General features: G+C 39.4%; 1 protein-coding gene across 1 annotated transcript in view; it reads left to right on the top strand.

Moving 5' to 3' along the window:
- The window catches only part of LOC140381560 (mucin-5B-like), a 35726-nt gene that overhangs the window by 10249 nt on the left and 5962 nt on the right, over positions 1-19515 (top strand). The window contains exons 22-34 of the mRNA XM_072465626.1: positions 34-162; positions 247-394; positions 13357-13652; positions 13753-13937; positions 14220-14388; positions 14934-15184; positions 16152-16335; positions 16919-17093; positions 17595-17767; positions 17863-17935; positions 18056-18165; positions 18246-18280; positions 18805-18973. Coding sequence (XP_072321727.1) covers positions 34-162; positions 247-394; positions 13357-13652; positions 13753-13937; positions 14220-14388; positions 14934-15184; positions 16152-16335; positions 16919-17093; positions 17595-17767; positions 17863-17935; positions 18056-18165; positions 18246-18280; positions 18805-18973 — 2097 coding nt within the window. The remainder of the gene's footprint in view (positions 1-33; positions 163-246; positions 395-13356; positions 13653-13752; positions 13938-14219; positions 14389-14933; positions 15185-16151; positions 16336-16918; positions 17094-17594; positions 17768-17862; positions 17936-18055; positions 18166-18245; positions 18281-18804; positions 18974-19515) is intronic.

The raw sequence follows: 19515 nt of genomic DNA, 5'->3' as shown, positions 1-19515 counted from the left end.
CTGAGTCTAAAGGCCTGATCTGTTCATGTGCAGCTGTGTTTTGTGACTATTACAATGCCCCTGACGGCTGTGAGTGGCACTACAAACCATGTGGGGCCGACTGCATGAAGACCTGTCGAAACCCATCAGGGAATTGCTCCAGTCTCATCACTGCAGCCGAAGGTAAAGAATCCGTTTTATTGATTCATATATATTATTTTTTTACTGTGATGTTCGGCTAAACTCTTGTGGTAAATGCCCTTGTAGGCTGTTATCCACAATGTCCACCGAGTCAACCCTTCTTTGATGAAGACAGCATGAAGTGCGTCACGAGGGAGCAATGTGGCTGTTTCGATGAGAAGGGCTGTCATTACACTGTTGGACAGACTGTTCCATCAGACAATTGTTACATCTGGTAAAATTCAACTATTACTCTTCCTGGTTATACAAATTACTCATTTGAACTTCATAAACATAAAATGTAACATGAATGTCAATATTGAGTATCGTAGTAAATGCAGTATTTTCTAACATATTGCAATTTGGTGCATTGTTAGAAACCTAATAATTTGCTCTCACTTGGCATATTACACTCTTGAATAGTCATGACGCCCTGTTTTGCTCTATATTGTTTAATATTTTATTTTTTTACAAACTAGTGTGTATAACATGATTGTATTGTATTAACATAGACGAGTACATACAATTTACAGTGAAACCCAACTGTCCTATTAATGGGACTATATGTGGATTTGAGGTTTATTCTGTGATTTATTTTAAGTGAAATTGTCATGAATGTACTAACACCTAAATTATATATTTTAAGTACTTGCACAACTTCTGGAATAAGATGCAGCTACAATACAAGTTGTAAGTATTGCTGTGGTAAAAACGTCACAAAGTCATAAATATATTGATTATGAATCTAAAACAACAATCTCAACAGCTTGCAAATGCTTCATGCATGGAAAGACCTACATGTATGGAGAAATCATATACAACACCACGGATGGACTTGGACACTGTATCACTGCAGAATGCGGAGAAGATGGGGAAATCGAGAGGAATATGTATCCTTGCATTGTTACAACCACAGCTGTTCCTACAACGTTTGTTTTTACAACATCAGGTATGGCAAACTCTTGGAATTGTTTTTGTATTAAAAATGATAATTGATTAAAATCAGAAAAGTGTAATCTTCTCTCACTCTCTCTCTTTTATGAATTTCTGATCACTGACGAAAACAACAATGTCAGCATCCACAACTTCAAGTGAAGAAACAACAATTAAACCAACCACTGTAACTAAAGGCCCAATAACAGAATCTACATCTCCTGTAGTGGAAACAACTACTAAGGTTCCAGTCACAACTTCAGCTGAAGAAACAACTTCAGGTGAAGAAACAACTTCAGGTGAAGAAACAACTTCAAGTAAAGAAACAACAAAACTGGTTTCATCAACGCCTTCTGTAACTACTGTAACAACTACTGGTCCCACTACTGAAGGAGAAACAACAATTAAACCAACCACTGTAACTAAAGGCCCAACAACAGAATCTACAACTCCTGTAGAGGAAATAACTACTACAGTTCCAGTGGTCACAACATCATGTGAAAAAACAATGACAACACAAGTGGTTTCATCGGCACCTGTTGTAACAACTGTAATAACTGAAGTACCTGTTAAAACGACCAGTGAAACAACATCATCTGGTGAAAAAACTACTTCTGGTCCCACAACTAAAGGGGAAACAACAATTAAACCAACCACTGTAACTATAGGCCCAACAACAGAATCTACAACTCCTGTAGTGGAAACAACTACTAAGGTTCCAGTCACAACTTCAGCTGAAGAAACAACTTCAGGTGAAGAAACAACTTCAGGTGAAGAAACAACTTCATGTGAAGAAACAACAACAACACAAGTGGTTTCCTCAACACCTTCTGTAACAACTGTAATAACTGAAGTACCCATAACAACACCTGGTCAAATAACAACATTATATGCGGAAACAACTACTTTTGGTCCCACTACTAAAGGAAAAACAACAATTAAACCAACCACTGTAACTAAAGGCCCAATAACAGAATCTACAACTCCTGTAGTGGAAACAACTACTAAGGTTCCAGTCACAACTTCAGGTGAAGAAACAACTTCAGGTGAAGAAACAACTTCAGGTGAAGAAACAACTTCAGGTGAAGAAACAACTTCAGGTGAAGAAACAACTTCAGGTGAAAAAACAACAAAACTGGTTTCATCAACGCCTTCTGTAACTACTGTAACAACTGAGGTACCCGTAACAACAACTGGTAAAATAACAAGAATATCTGCTGAAACAACTACTTCTGGTCCCACTACTGAAAGGAAAACAACAATTAAACCAAAACTTGTAACTACAGGCCCAACAACAGAATCTACAACTGTTGTAGTGGTAACAACTATTACTGTTCCAGTGGTCACAATTTTATGTGAAGAAACAACAACAACACAGGTGGTTTCATCAACGCCTTCTGTAACTACTGTAACAACTGAGGTACCCGCAACAACAACTGGTGAAATAACATCAACTGTTGAAAAAACTACTTCTGGTCCCACTACTGAAGGGGAAACAACGACTAAACAAACCACTGTAACTAAAGGCCCAACAACAGAATCTACAACTCCTGTAGTGGAAACAACTACTAAGGTTCCAGTCACAACTTCAGGTGAAGAAACAACTTCAGGTGAAGAAACAACTTCAGGTGAAGAAACAACTTCAAGTAAAGAAACAACAAAACTGGTTTCATCAACGCCTTCTGTAACTACTGTAACAACTACAAGTGGAGGACCAAGAAGCACTACCCCCGGTGTTTTCACAGAGGCCACAGAAACGACCACTGTAATCACCGGGCCATCCATTTTGAACACGACTGTCACCCCTACAGTTTCTCAGGCGCCCACTTTCCCAGAAACAACAGAATCTACAACTCCTGTAGTGGAAACAACTACTAAGGTTCCAATCACAACTTCAAGTGAAGAAACAACTTCAGGTGAAGAAACAACTTCAGGTGAAGAAACAACTTCAGGTGAAGAAACAACTTCAGGTGAAGAAACAACAAAACTGGTTTCATCAACGCCTTCTGTAACTACTGTAACAACTACTGGTCCCACTACTGAAGGGGAAACAACAATTAAACAAACCACTGTAACTAAAGGCCCAACAACAGAATCTACAACTCCTGTAGTGGAAACAACTACTACAGTTCCAGTGGTCACAACATCATGTGAAAAAACAATGACAACACAAGTGGTTTCATCGGCACCTGTTGTAACAACTGTAATAACTGAAGTACCTGTTAAAACGACCAGTGAAACAACATCATCTGGTGAAAAAACTACTTCTGGTCCCACAACTAAAGGGGAAACAACAATTAAACCAACCACTGTAACTATAGGCCCAACAACAGAATCTACAACTCCTGTAGTGGAAACAACTACTAAGGTTCCAGTCACAACTTCAAGTGAAGAAACAACTTCAAGTGAAGAAACAACTTCAGGTGAAGAAACAACTTCATGTGAAGAAACAACAACAACACAAGTGGTTTCCTCAACACCTTCTGTAACAACTGTAATAACTGAAGTACCCATAACAACACCTGGTCAAATAACAACATTATATGCGGAAACAACTACTTTTGGTCCCACTACTAAAGGAAAAACAACAATTAAACCAACCACTGTAACTAAAGGCCCAATAACAGAATCTACAACTCCTGTAGTGGAAACAACTACTAAGGTTCCAGTCACAACTTCAAGTGAAGAAACAACTTCAGGTGAAGAAACAACTTCAGGTGAAGAAACAACTTCAGGTGAAGAAACAACTTCAGGTGAAGAAACAACTTCAAGTGAAAAAACAACAAAACTGGTTTCATCAACGCCTTCTGTAACTACAATAACAACTGAGGTACCCGTAACAACAACTGGTAAAATAACAAGAATATCTGCTGAAACAACTACTTCTGGTCCCACTACTGAAAGGAAAACAACAATTAAACCAAAACCTGTAACTACAGGCCCAACAACAGAATCTACAACTGTTGTAGTGGTAACAACTATTACTGTTCCAGTGGTCACAATTGTATGTGAAGAAACGACAACAACACAGGTGGTTTCATCAACGCCTTCTGTAACTACTGTAACAACTACTGGTCCCACTACTGAAGGTGAAACAACAATTAAACCAACCACTGTAACTAAAGGCCCAACAACAGAATCTACAACTCCTGTAGTGGAAACAACTACTAAGGTTCCAGTCACAACTTCAGGTGAAGAAACAACTTCAGGTGAAGAAACAACTTCTAGTAAAGAAACAACAAAACTGGTTTCATCAACGCCTTCTGTAACTACTGTAACAACTACTGGTCCCACTACTGAAGGGGAAACAACGACTAAACAAACCACTGTAACTAAAGGCCCAACAACAGAATCTACAACTCCTGTAGTGGAAACAACTACTAAGGTTCCAGTCACAACTTCAAGTGAAGAAACAACTTCAGGTGAAGAAACAACTTCAGGTGAAGAAACAACTTCAGGTGAAGAAACAACTTCAGGTGAAGAAACAACAAAACTGGTTTCATCAACGCCTTCTGTAACTACTGTAACAACTACAAGTGGAGGACCAAGAAGCACTACCCCCGGTGTTTTCACAGAGGCCACAGAAACGACCACTGTAATCACCGGGCCATCCATTTTGAACACGACTGTCACCCCTACAGTTTCTCAGGCGCCCACTTTCCCAGAAACAACAGAATCTACAACTCCTGTAGTGGAAACAACTACTAAGGTTCCAGTCACAACTTCAAGTCAAGAAACAACTTCAGGTGAAGAAACAACTTCAAGTGAAGAAACAACTTCAGGTGAAGAAACAACTTCAGGTGAAGAAACAACTTCAGGTGAAGAAACAACAAAACTGGTTTCTTCAACGCCTTCTGTAACTACTGTAACAACTACTGGTCCCACTACTGAAGGGGAAACAACAATTAAACCAACCACTGTAACTAAAGGCCCAACAACAGAATCTACAACTCCTGTAGAGGAAATAACTACTACAGTTCCAGTGGTCACAACATCATGTGAAAAAACAATGACAACACAAGTGGTTTCATCGGCACCTGTTGTAACAACTGTAATAACTGAAGTACCTGTTAAAACGACCAGTGAAACAACATCATCTGGTGAAAAAACTACTTCTGGTCCCACAACTAAAGGGGAAACAACAATTAAACCAACCACTGTAACTATAGGCCCAACAACAGAATCTACAACTCCTGTAGTGGAAACAACTACTAAGGTTCCAGTCACAACTTCAAGTGAAGAAACAACTTCAGGTGAAGAAACAACTTCAGGTGAAGAAACAACTTCAGGTGAAGAAACAACTTCATGTGAAGAAACAACAACAACACAAGTGGTTTCCTCAACACCTTCTGTAACAACTGTAATAACTGAAGTACCCATAACAACACCTGGTCAAATAACAACATTATATGCGGAAACAACTACTTTTGGTCCCACTACTAAAGGAAAAACAACAATTAAACCAACCACTGTAACTAAAGGCCCAATAACAGAATCTACAACTCCTGTAGTGGAAACAACTACTAAGGTTCCAGTCACAACTTCAAGTGAAGAAACAACTTCAGGTGAAGAAACAACTTCAGGTGAAGAAACAACTTCAGGTGAAGAAACAACTTCAAGTGAAAAAACAACAAAACTGGTTTCATCAACGCCTTCTGTAACTACAATAACAACTGAGGTACCCGTAACAACAACTGGTAAAATAACAAGAATATCTGCTGAAACAACTACTTCTGGTCCCACTACTGAAAGGAAAACAACAATTAAACCAAAACTTGTAACTACAGGCCCAACAACAGAATCTACAACTGTTGTAGTGGTAACAACTATTACTGTTCCAGTGGTCACAATTGTATGTGAAGAAACGACAACAACACAGGTGGTTTCATCAACGCCTTCTGTAACTACTGTAACAACTGAGGTACCCGCAACAACAACTGGTGAAATAACATCAACTGTTGAAAAAACTACTTCTGGTCCCACTACTGAAGGGGAAACAACGACTAAACAAACCACTGTAACTAAAGGCCCAACAACAGAATCTACAACTCCTGTAGTGGAAACAACTACTAAGGTTCCAGTCACAACTTCAGGTGAAGAAACAACTTCAGGTGCAGAAACAACTTCAGGTGAAGAAACAACTTCAGGTGAAGAAACAACAAAACTGGTTTCATCAACGCCTTCTGTAACTACTGTAACAACTACTGGTCCCACTACTGAAGAAGAAACAACAATTAAACCAACCACTGTAACTAAAGGCACAACAACAGAATCTACAACTCCTGTAGTGGAATCAACTACTAAGGTTCCAGTCACAACTTCAGGTGAAGAAACAACTTCAGGTGAAGAAACAACTTCTAGTAAAGAAACAACAAAACTGGTTTCATCAACGCCTTCTGTAACTACTGTAATAACTACTGGTCCCACTACTGAAGGGGAAACAACAAGTAAACAAACCACTGTAACTAAAGGCCCAACAACAGAATCTACAACTCCTGTAGTGGAAACAACTACTAAGGTTCCAGTCACAACTTCAGGTGAAGAAACAACTTCAGGTGAAGAAACAACTTCAACTGAAGAAACAACAAAACTGGTTTCATCAACGCCTTCTGTAACTACTGTAACAACTACTGGTCCCACTACTGAAGAAGAAACAACAATTAAACCAACCACTGTAACTAAAGGCCCAACAACAGAATCTACAACTCCTCTAGTGGAAACAACTACTAAGGTTCCAGTCACAACTTCAGGTGAAGAAACAACTTCAGGTGAAGAAACAACTTCAGGTGAAGGAACAACTTCAGGTGAAGAAACAACTTCAAGTAAAGAAACAACAAAACTGGTTTCATCAACGCCTTCTGCAACTACTGTAACAACTACTGGTCCCACTACTGAAGGAGAAACAACGACTAAACAAACCACTGTAACTAAAGGCCCAACAACAGAATCTACAACTCCTGTAGTGGAAACAACTACTAAGGTTCGAGTCACAACTTCAGGTGAAGAAACAACTTCAGGTGAAGAAACAACTTCAGGTGAAGAAACAACTTCAAGTAAAGAAACAACAAAACTGGTTTCATCAACGCCTTCTGTAACTACTGTAACAACTACAAGTGGAGGACCAAGAAGCACTACTCCCGGTGTTTTCACAGAGGCCACAGAAACGACCACTGTAATCACCGGGCCATCCATTTTGAACACGACTGTCACCCCTACAGTTTCTCAGGCGCCCACTTTCCCAGAAACAACAGAATCTACAACTCCTGTAGTGGAAACAACTACTAAGGTTCCAATCACAACTTCAAGTGAAGAAACAACTTCAGGTGAAGAAACAACTTCAGGTGAAGAAACAACTTCAGGTGAAGAAACAACTTCAGGTGAAGAAACAACAAAACTGGTTTCATCAACGCCTTCTGTAACTACTGTAACAACTACTGGTCCCACTACTGAAGGGGAAACAACAATTAAACAAACCACTGTAACTAAAGGCCCAACAACAGAATCTACAACTCCTGTAGAGGAAATAACTACTACAGTTCCAGTGGTCACAACATCATGTGAAAAAACAATGACAACACAAGTGGTTTCATCGGCACCTGTTGTAACAACTGTAATAACTGAAGTACCTGTTAAAACGACCAGTGAAACAACATCATCTGGTGAAAAAACTACTTCTGGTCCCACAACTAAAGGGGAAACAACAATTAAACCAACCACTGTAACTATAGGCCCAACAACAGAATCTACAACTCCTGTAGTGGAAACAACTACTAAGGTTCCAGTCACAACTTCAAGTGAAGAAACAACTTCAGGTGAAGAAACAACTTCAGGTGAAGAAACAACTTCATGTGAAGAAACAACAACAACACAAGTGGTTTCCTCAACACCTTCTGTAACAACTGTAATAACTGAAGTACCCATAACAACACCTGGTCAAATAACAACATTATATGCGGAAACAACTACTTTTGGTCCCACTACTAAAGGAAAAACAACAATTAAACCAACCACTGTAACTAAAGGCCCAATAACAGAATCTACAACTCCTGTAGTGGAAACAACTACTAAGGTTCCAGTCACAACTTCAAGTGAAGAAACAACTTCAGGTGAAGAAACAACTTCAGGTGAAGAAACAACTTCAGGTGAAGAAACAACTTCAAGTGAAAAAACAACAAAACTGGTTTCATCAACGCCTTCTGTAACTACAATAACAACTGAGGTACCCGTAACAACAACTGGTAAAATAACAAGAATATCTGCTGAAACAACTACTTCTGGTCCCACTACTGAAAGGAAAACAACAATTAAACCAAAACTTGTAACTACAGGCCCAACAACAGAATCTACAACTGTTGTAGTGGTAACAACTATTACTGTTCCAGTGGTCACAATTTTATGTGAAGAAACAACAACAACACAGGTGGTTTCATCAACGCCTTCTGTAACTACTGTAACAACTGAGGTACCCGCAACAACAACTGGTGAAATAACATCAACTGTTGAAAAAACTACTTCTGGTCCCACTACTGAAGGGGAAACAACGACTAAACAAACCACTGTAACTAAAGGCCCAACAACAGAATCTACAACTCCTGTAGTGGAAACAACTACTAAGGTTCCAGTCACAACTTCAGGTGAAGAAACAACTTCAGGTGAAGAAACAACTTCAGGTGAAGAAACAACTTCAGGTGAAGAAACAACAAAACTGGTTTCATCAACGCCTTCTGTAACTACTGTAACAACTACTGGTCCCACTACTGAAGAAGAAACAACAATTAAACCAACCACTGTAACTAAAGGCACAACAACAGAATCTACAACTCCTGTAGTGGAATCAACTACTAAGGTTCCAGTCACAACTTCAGGTGAAGAAACAACTTCAGGTGAAGAAACAACTTCTAGTAAAGAAACAACAAAACTGGTTTCATCAACGCCTTCTGTAACTACTGTAATAACTACTGGTCCCACTACTGAAGGGGAAACAACAATTAAACAAACCACTGTAACTAAAGGCCCAACAACAGAATCTACAACTCCTGTAGTGGAAACAACTACTAAGGTTCCAGTCACAACTTCAGGTGAAGAAACAACTTCAGGTGAAGAAACAACTTCAACTGAAGAAACAACAAAACTGGTTTCATCAACGCCTTCTGTAACTACTGTAACAACTACTGGTCCCACTACTGAAGGGGAAACAACAAGTAAACAAACCACTGTAACTAAAGGCCCAACAACAGAATCTACAACTCCTGTAGTGGAAACAACTACTAAGGTTCCAGTCACAACTTCAAGTGAAGAAACAACTTCAGGTGAAGAAACAACTTCAGGTGAAGAAACAACTTCAGGTGAAGAAACAACTTCAGGTGAAGAAACAACAAAACTGGTTTCATCAACGCCTTCTGTAACTACTGTAACAACTACTGGTCCCACTACTGAAGAAGAAATGACAATTAAACCAACCACTGTAACTAAAGGCCCAACAACAGAATCTACAACTCCTCTAGTGGAAACAACTACTAAGGTTCCAGTCACAACTTCAGGTGAAGAAACAACTTCAGGTGAAGAAACAACTTCAGGTGAAGGAACAACTTCAGGTGAAGAAACAACTTCAGGTGAAGAAACAACAAAACTGGTTTCATCAACGCCTTCTGTAACTACTGTAACAACTACTGGTCCCACTACTGAAGGGGAAACAACAATTAAACAAACCACTGTAACTAAAGGCCCAACAACAGAATCTACAACTCCTGTAGTGGAATCAACTACTAAGGTTCCAGTCACAACTTCAGGTGAAGAAACAACTTCAGGTGAAGAAACAACAAAACTGGTTTCATCAACGCCTTCTGTAACTACTGTGACAACTACTGGTCCCACTACTGAAGGGGAAACAACAATTAAATCAACCACTGTAACTATAGGCCCAACAACAGAATCTACAACTCCTGTAGTGGAAACAACTACTAAGGTTCCAGTCACAACTTCAAGTGAAGAAACAACTTCATGTGAGGATACAACTTCATGTGAAGAAACAACAACAAAAGTGGTTTCATCAACGCCTTCTGTAACTACTGTAACAACTACTGGTCCCACTACTGAAGGAGAAACAACAATTAAACAAACCACTGTAACTAAAGGTCCAACAACAGAATCTACAACTCCTGTAGTGGAAACAACTACTAAGGTTCCAGTCACAACTTCAGGTGAAGAAACAACTTCAGGTGAAGAAACAACTTCAGGTGAAGAAACAACTTCAAGTAAAGAAACAACAAAACTGGTTTCATCAACGCCTTCTGTAACTACTGTAACAACTACTGGTCCCACTACTGAAGGGGAAACAACAAGTAAACAAACCACTGTAACTAAAGGCCCAACAACAGAATCTACAACTCCTGTAGTGGAAACAACTACTAAGGTTCCAGTCACAACTTCAGGTGAAGAAACAACTTCAGGTGAAGAAACAACTTCTAGTAAAGAAACAACAAAACTGGTTTCATCAACGCCTTCTGTAACTACTGTAACAACTACTGGTCCCACTACTGAAGGGGAAACAACGACTAAACAAACCACTGTAACTAAAGGCCCAACAACAGAATCTACAACTCCTGTAGTGGAAACAACTACTAAGGTTCCAGTCACAACTTCAGGTGAAGAAACAACTTCAGGTGAAGAAACAACTTCAGGTGAAGGAACAACTTCAGGTGAAGAAACAACTTCAAGTAAAGAAACAACAAAACTGGTTTCATCAACGCCTTCTGTAACTACTGTAACAACTACTGGTCCCACTACTGAAGGAGAAACAACGACTAAACAAACCACTGTAACTAAAGGCCCAACAACACAATCTACAACTCCTGTAGTGGAATCAACTACTAAGGTTCCAGTCACAACTTCAGGTGAAGAAACAACTTCAGGTGAAGAAACAACAAAATTGGTTTCATCAACGCCTTCTGTAACTACTGTAACAACTACTGGTCCCACTACTGAAGGGGAAACAACGACTAAACAAACCACTGTAACTAAAGGCCAAACAACAGAATCTACAACTCCTGTAGTGGAAACAACTACTAAGGTTCCAGTCACAACTTCAGGTGAAGAAACAACTTCAGGTGAAGAAACAACTTCAGGTGAAGGAACAACTTCAGGTGAAGAAACAACTTCAAGTAAAGAAACAACAAAACTGGTTTCATCAACGCCTTCTGTAACTACTGTAACAACTACTGGTCCCACTACTGAAGGGGAAACAACAATTAAATCAACCACTGTAACTATAGGCCCAACAACAGAATCTACAACTCCTGTAGTGGAAACAACTACTAAGGTTCCAGTCACAACTTCAAGTGAAGAAACAACTTCATGTGAGGATACAACTTCATGTGAAGAAACAACAACAAAAGTGGTTTCATCAACGCCTTCTGTAACTACTGTAACAACTACTGGTCCCACTACTGAAGGAGAAACAACAATTAAACAAACCACTGTAACTAAAGGCCAAACAACAGAATCTACAACTCCTGTAGTGGAAACAACTACTAAGGTTCCAGTCACAACTTCAGGTGAAGAAACAACTTCAGGTGAAGAAACAACTTCAGGTGAAGAAACAACTTCAAGTAAAGAAACAACAAAACTGGTTTCATCAACGCCTTCTGCAACTACTGTAACAACTACTGGTCCCACTACTGAAGGGGAAACAACAATTAAATCAACCACTGTAACTATAGGCCCAACAACAGAATCTACAACTCCTGTAGTGGAAACAACTACTAAGGTTCCAGTCACAACTTCAAGTGAAGAAACAACTTCATGTGAGGATACAACTTCATGTGAAGAAACAACAACAAAAGTGGTTTCATCAACGCCTTCTGTAACTACTGTAACAACTACTGGTCCCACTACTGAAGGAGAAACAACAATTAAACAAACCACTGTAACTAAAGGTCCAACAACAGAATCTACAACTCCTGTAGTGGAAACAACTACTAAGGTTCCAGTCACAACTTCAGGTGAAGAAACAACTTCAGGTGAAGAAACAACTTCAGGTGAAGAAACAACTTCAAGTAAAGAAACAACAAAACTGGTTTCATCAACGCCTTCTGTAACTACTGTAACAACTACTGGTCCCACTACTGAAGGGGAAACAACAATTAAATCAACCACTGTAACTATAGGCCCAACAACAGAATCTACAACTCCTGTAGTGGAAACAACTACTAAGGTTCCAGTCACAACTTCAAGTGAAGAAACAACTTCATGTGAGGATACAACTTCATGTGAAGAAACAACAACAAAAGTGGTTTCATCAACGCCTTCTGTAACTACTGTAACAATTACTGGTCCCACTACTGAAGGGGAAACCACAATTAAATCAACCACTGTAACTAAAGGCCAAACAACAGAATCCACAACTCCTGTAGTGGAAACATCTACTAAGGTTCCAGTCACAACTTCAGGTGAAGAAACAACTTCAGGTGAAGAAACAACTTCAGGTGAAGAAACAACAACAAAAGTGGTTTCATCAACGCCTTCTGTAACTACTGTAACAACTCAGGTACCCGTAACAACAACTGGTGAAATAACAACATCCGCTGCTGAAAAAACTACTTCTGGTCCCACTACTAAAGGGGAAACAACAATTAAACCAACCATTGTAACTAAAGGCCCAACAACAGAATCTATAACTCCTGTAGTGGAAACAACTACTAAGGTTCCAGTCACAACTTCAAGTGAAGAAACAACTTCATGTGAGGATACAACTTCATGTGAAGAAACAACAATTAAACAAACCACTGTAACTAAAGGTCCAACAACAGAATCTACAACTCCTGTAGTGGAAACAACTACTAAGGTTCCAGTCACAACTTCAGGTGAAGAAACAACTTCAGGTGAAGAAACAACTTCAGGTGAAGAAACAACTTCAAGTAAAGAAACAACAAAACTGGTTTCATCAACGCCTTCTGTAACTACTGTAACAACTACTGGTCCCACTACTGAAGGGGAAACCACAATTAAATCAACCACTGTAACTAAAGGCCAAACAACAGAATCCACAACTCCTGTAGTGGAAACAACTACTAAGGTTCCAGTCACAACTTCAAGTGAAGAAACAACTTCATGTGAGGATACAACTTCATGTGAAGAAACAACAACAAAAGTGGTTTCATCAACGCCTTCTGTAACTACTGTGACAACTGAAGTGCCCGTAACAACAACAGGTGAAACAACTCCTGTAGTGGAAACAACTACTACCGTTGCAGTCACAACTTCAAGTGAAGAAACAACTTCAATTGAAGAATCAACTTCAAGTGAGGGCCCTACAAGTAGCTCAGGTCCAGTAACTACCCCCCGTGTTTTCACAGAGCCCACAGAAGCGACCACTGTAAGTACCCAGCCATCCATTTTGAACACGACTGTCACCCCTACAGTTTCTATTGGGACCAATCCCACCGGAACAACAGCAATTCTACCAGTTACCCGGACTCTTCCTCCAAGCACTTCTACACCATTGTTCACAAACACAACCAATGTCTGTACCTGCCTTATCAATGGAACAACATTTAATCTAGGTGTGTATTTTCTTTTAATGTACGAGCTTTGCTTGATGATTAGACATAGTATTCTTTTATTTACTATTTTTTAATACTTATTTCCTTTTTTTTAAAACAGGCGATCTGATCTACAATGTTACTGATCAAATGGGCTGGTGCTACACTGCACAATGTAATGCAAGCTGCCAAGTGGAGGTCGTTTCCAAGTTATGTCCAACCATAATTCCCACAACCACCTACTCTTCAACAACCACTCCTTCCACAACTGTCCTGGACTGTATTGGTGAAAATCCACCCAGAAAGGTCAGCTAAGGCTTTCAAAACTAAACATACGAATAACTGACATTTTTCTTATCACCCTGATCACAATGACATTTTAAGGAATAATAACTAAATAACAAAAGATTAGAAACGTGTTTTTCATCTTGCATGTCACATTATTGTTCACAGAATATAACAAAAAAGTCAGTGATGTAAATGAAATATTTCACCATTGTGTCATTGTGTCAGTGATCCTGAATCATCTTAAAGCTGTGATGTTTTTTCTCATGATAACACAGATATTTATGCATTTTTGTAACCCAGAATGGAGAAAGCTGGGATGTTGGCAACTGCACCACGGCCACATGTGTCAACGGTGTGGTCATGACCGCACCTAGCTGCACTGTACCACCACCCATCCTGTGTACCAATGGACGCCAACCCCTTAAAGTCCAAGAAAATGGAGGGTGTTGCTACTCTTATGTGTGCCCATGTAAGCTATCTGCAACTTCAACGCACTCACTTGTTTAGCTAAAGCTCAAAAAAACATGTTTTGGTTTTGTCGGTATAATCCCTCATTCGTCCAGGCGTGTTCCATTGTAGAAAAAGCTTCAGTTGTAGTCATCTGGACTCAGTTAGAAAAAATAGACGTTTCGACTCTCATCCAAGAGTCATTGTCAATAAAAGAATTTAGGTCGAGAACTCCAATATTTATACTATTCTGTGGTAAGTCCAGCCCATTGGGAGGAGCCTTCCTGAAGTGGAAAGAGTTGTTTGTTTCAACAGAAACTTACAGGTATCGGTAGATACAAAGAGGGTAAGTTTCTGTTGAAACAAACAACTCTTTCCACATCAGGAAGGCTCCTCCCAATGGGCTGGACTTACCACAGAATAGTATAAATATCGGAGTTCTCGGCCTAAATTCTTTTATTGACAATGACTCTTGGATGAGAGTCGAAACGTCTATGTTTTCTAACTGAGTCCAGATGACTACAACTGAAGCTTTTTCTACATGTTTTGGTTTTGTTTTTCCCGCAGGTGTGTGCAATATCTGGAACAATGAATACTACTTAACATTCGATGGGAGAAGTTATCAGTTTGACGGAAACTGCTCTTACTATCTTGTCAAAGAGATTGTATCCAATTACAATCTGACCGTGAGCGTGACCAAAGAAGACTGCGAATACTCGGGTGGTTCCACATTCTGCGCACACACTCTCACCATCGCCTATCAGTCGGATGTGGTGGTGCTAAAGCAGTCAAATAGCTCAGGAACAGTCCAGAAAGAGGTAAACATGTCCTGTTCGTAACTCCAAAATTGTTGGGTTAGGGAATTTCTGCAAACAATCGCCAAGAAAAGATTAAACAGAACAGTATGTCTTTCTCAAAAGGTGGATCTGTATTTACTTGTGCACGTAAATAATCACTTTCCCTGACAAAGATTTCTGTCCCTAACCTCCAGAATAATGACAATACACATCCTTTTAAAGGCAGTGACAAACATTGACACGTACGCACATAATCATAATCAAATCAGCTCCAAAAGAGATAGAACAACCATCACGCATGCAAAGATTCAAACCATCTCATTCAGAGGTGACTTGAGACATAATCAACGTCCTGACGCATTAAATGGCCTAATCCTAAAGAGGTAAACTTGTCCTGTTCGTGACGCCAAAATTGTTGCGGAAATTCTGCAAACAATCACCAAGAAAAGGTGAAAAAGAACAGAGTTTGTCTTTCTCAAAAGGTGGATCTTTATTTACTCGTGCACAGTAAATAATCACTTTCCCTGACAAAGATTTCTGTCCCTAGCCTCCAGAACAATGACAATACACATCCTTTTAAAGGCAGTAACAAACATTGACACGTACGCACATAATCATAATCAAATCAGCTCCAAAAGAGATAGAACAACCATCACGCATGCAAAGATTCTCATTCAGAGGTGACCTGACCCTCAATCGGAGGGGACTTGACACATAATCAACGTCCTGATGCATTAAATGCCCTGATCCTGGCTGATCCAGAGGCGCCAGACAATACTAATCAGGAAACAATATTCTTATATCATCTGCACACAGAAAAACAACACAGATAGAATTTAAATGACATGTCATGGCCTACGACAACATCGAAATGACATGACATGACCTGCTTTCCATTGCATTACGCAGCGAGTTTTGTCTTCTTTTGTCCAGTTCGATATCCTTGCTGGTTTCCAATCTGTTTTGAATATCGTTTTTGTTTTTGCAGCTCTATGTGAACGGAAAGCGAGTCTATGTTTCATACAAAAATGACGCAATAGTTATCACGGGAACAGACATTGTGGTCAGTGTGAAAATAGAAGCAATCGGCGCAGAGATTTTCTACAGAGATTCTTCGATCAGTGTTGAACTGCCCAACTCACTGTTTGGAAAGAACACAGAGGGACAGTGCGGTATGTTTCCTCTACTCAAGTAAATGTCAGTCCGTGAACTTTTAGAGAGTTCTAGTATTTTTTTCCATGTTTGAGAAAATTACACACAATAAAACCAAATTAAAGTATTACCTTTCATTTTAAATAGCTTGCTTACAAAACTAAATGGAAATGGCCCTGAACTCTCCTCTTAACTCTTGGAAATGTACATATACTGAGGTGGAAAAAATATATTTATACACTATTTTTCAACAAGTTTTTGTACTTTGAAACATTAAAATTGGCAACAGATATGGTTTAATTTGGTGGCAGAAAGAGAATATGAAGTAGTTTTATGACCATTTTATGACATATGTCCATAATCCATGGCAGCTTTGCAAAGAAATGTATCTGTTTCAAGACCCATTTTGTAGCTGCTAAGCCACTACACTTCTGCAAATCATATATCATAACTGCAGTCATTCAGCTTATTTATTATGATTATTTATTATAATATGTCATGTAATTACTGTAATACTGCAATTATGTGAACTAATGAATTGGAGTCGAATTTTTTTTGTATTCTGTATTCACACTTTAAAGTCTCACACATCTGCTCTTACAGGAACCTGTGATAACTCTCAGGCCAATGACTGTCGCTCTCCTAACGGTCAAGTAGAGCGCTGCTCTGTCTCTGCCGGCCAGTGGGTGGTCAACGACGAGCCATGTGTGCAACCCACACAACCGACCCCAATCCTCACTACCTGTTTGGCTAAATTCTGTGATATCCTGACCAGCAGGTTAGACATATTGACTTAAATATTTGTAAAAAAAAATGAAACTGAATAACTGATTTTGAATGTTTTAGTTTTAAAAAACTTCCTTCACAAAAGCACACAGAGATGTTTTAAAAGTCATTATCTTTACATAGAGTCCAGTATACTATCTTTACATGTTGAATACTGTTAAGTGTAAGTGATATTCTGGTAATTCAAGACGAAAAAAGTATCTTTAATTAAACACATGTTCACATTTTAATAGCTTTTTTCACACAAATATGTTAAGTGTAGCTCATTATAAACTGCAATTTCTCCAAAAAGATCCCAGCAGTAAACATCCTCGTACAGTGGTGAGATGGACTGTTAGAACAGGCTTAAGAGTGGCAGTGGGACCAGGGCGCAGACCAACAATCACTGGTGTTTGTTAAGAAAGCTAGTTCATACAAACAAGAATATGCATAATAAATGGTCAACACTAACATAATGGAATAAAATAACACAGTATTATCGCGTCTTCTTAAGTGTTTTCGAGGCGTGCCACCCTCTTGTGCCGGTGGACCCGTTTCTGGCTTCGTGCAAGGCGGAATTCTGCAGCGGCGACAATGACACGTGCCCAATTCTAGAGCTCTACGCGGGGCAGTGCGCCAGCGTCGGGGTCTGCGTCAACTGGAGGAACGAAACCCAGGGGCTTTGTGGTCAGACACACACAAACAACTTCATCACAACCGTCTAAATGTTCCTTCTGGATGTCAACGTATTCATATATATGACTGTAATTTGTGTTCTACAGATTACCCTTGTCCAGAGTACTACACAGAGTACAAAGCGTGTGGTGCTGAGGTGGAGAAGACATGCGACGAAAGGTACATGGCGGACAATATTTTGATTTTATTTAGAGACTGATGATGATAAAGATGATGGTGGTGATGATGGTGATGGTGATGATGATGAAGATGAAAGATTACCCGTACTATATGTTAAAGGTACAATGCAAGGTTCAAGGTGGATAATGACACTGCGATGGAGGGCTGCTTCTGTTCGCATGGCACGACTGAGTTCAAGTCGGCCTACCCTAAATGTGTCCCAACATGTGGTGAGCGCACAGAGCTGAATGTGAAAACATCCTGTTAGACCCACAGTGCGTCCGTTTACTATGGCTTTGTTGACTTTTAGATGTGTGTGAGGGGCCCGATGGAATGCCACGAGAGGTGAGTGGATTTGTGGACTTCATCATTTGTTTTGTAATATATGGATTATGACACGGATAATATAATATCTTGGTATAAAGATAAGGCTGGTGCAATCTGTCTTTCGTCCAAGAATTTGTAGTCATCTGTTTTTCTAAAAAAAGATTTTGACATACCGTAAATATTTTTCCAAGAAACTAATACATAGTTGAACAGTGTTAAGTGTTTGTTAAATCTTTATTTCATGAACTTTTAAATAAAATGCAGTACTTACCCAAAACTATTATTATTACAAATTTCCGTTCTTCAAACACATAACAAAATGATGAAGTGCTGCTAAATGTTACTATATAAACAATACCGTACAATGTAAAATAACATTTTGAATCTAAAGTCAAATAAATAATAATTTCACTGTGACTTTAAATGGGAACCTCCAGCGAAAAGTCAGATAGTGATATAAGTTCTTAAATACACAACAAGAATAGTTTACATGCATTTCCTGTCTGTCTGACATATTTTCATACGTCTTGTTTCTCACACAGTTCGGAGACACATGGACTTACGATTGCAAAGAATGCATGTGTGACAAAGACTCTATGAGCGTCCAGTGTACCCCCGTGCAGTGTTCAGCAGTGATTCCTGCAAACTGCTCTGAGCCTGGACAACAGGCTGTTAACAGGACCGAAAATTGCTGCACTCAACAGATCTGTGGTCAGTGCACACACAACACTTGCATTATTGAACTTAAAATATGAAAACAGAAGATGCATCTACAGAGCAGTAGCGCATTGTGGTGCATATATATGCAGTGAGGAAAGTTGTAAAGAAAGACTAAACGCCACTGCACAAAAGGCTGTATCAACACAAGACACTGGAGTTCAGGAGCACAGAGCGCCGTGCATCTTCATCCTAAAGCCACAAACCATTCTTTAGAAGAGAGTTAGGTGAAGATTCAAAGCAGGAGACCAGATGGCCTGAAAGAGGAGTTTAGGAGGAAATCATAAAAGAGAGAATCCTTCTTTAAACAGAAATGGAGGTTTAAAACAAATAGATAAACAGGACATGCTGGTATCGCCTGGTGGGCAGGGCTTACGCAGCTCAAGGACTAGAGCCGCAGATTGAGTGTGTCCTGATGAATACAACTGAATCTGTAATCCACATGCACAAGTGACACATAGATAGTGGTGAATGTGCACGGGCTAAAACCGGACTTAAGACGTACTATTATATCATCACTCTTATTTTCATTGTCA

Source organism: Eucyclogobius newberryi, unplaced genomic scaffold (assembly GCF_026437365.1).
Source record: "Eucyclogobius newberryi isolate DKJ021-1_F unplaced genomic scaffold, fEucNew1.0.hap1 SCAF_5, whole genome shotgun sequence".
Classification (NCBI taxonomy): Eukaryota; Metazoa; Chordata; class Actinopteri; order Gobiiformes; family Gobiidae; genus Eucyclogobius; species Eucyclogobius newberryi.
The sequence above is the reverse complement of the archived record's forward strand: the minus strand, read 5'-3'. Positions and strand labels throughout refer to the sequence as shown.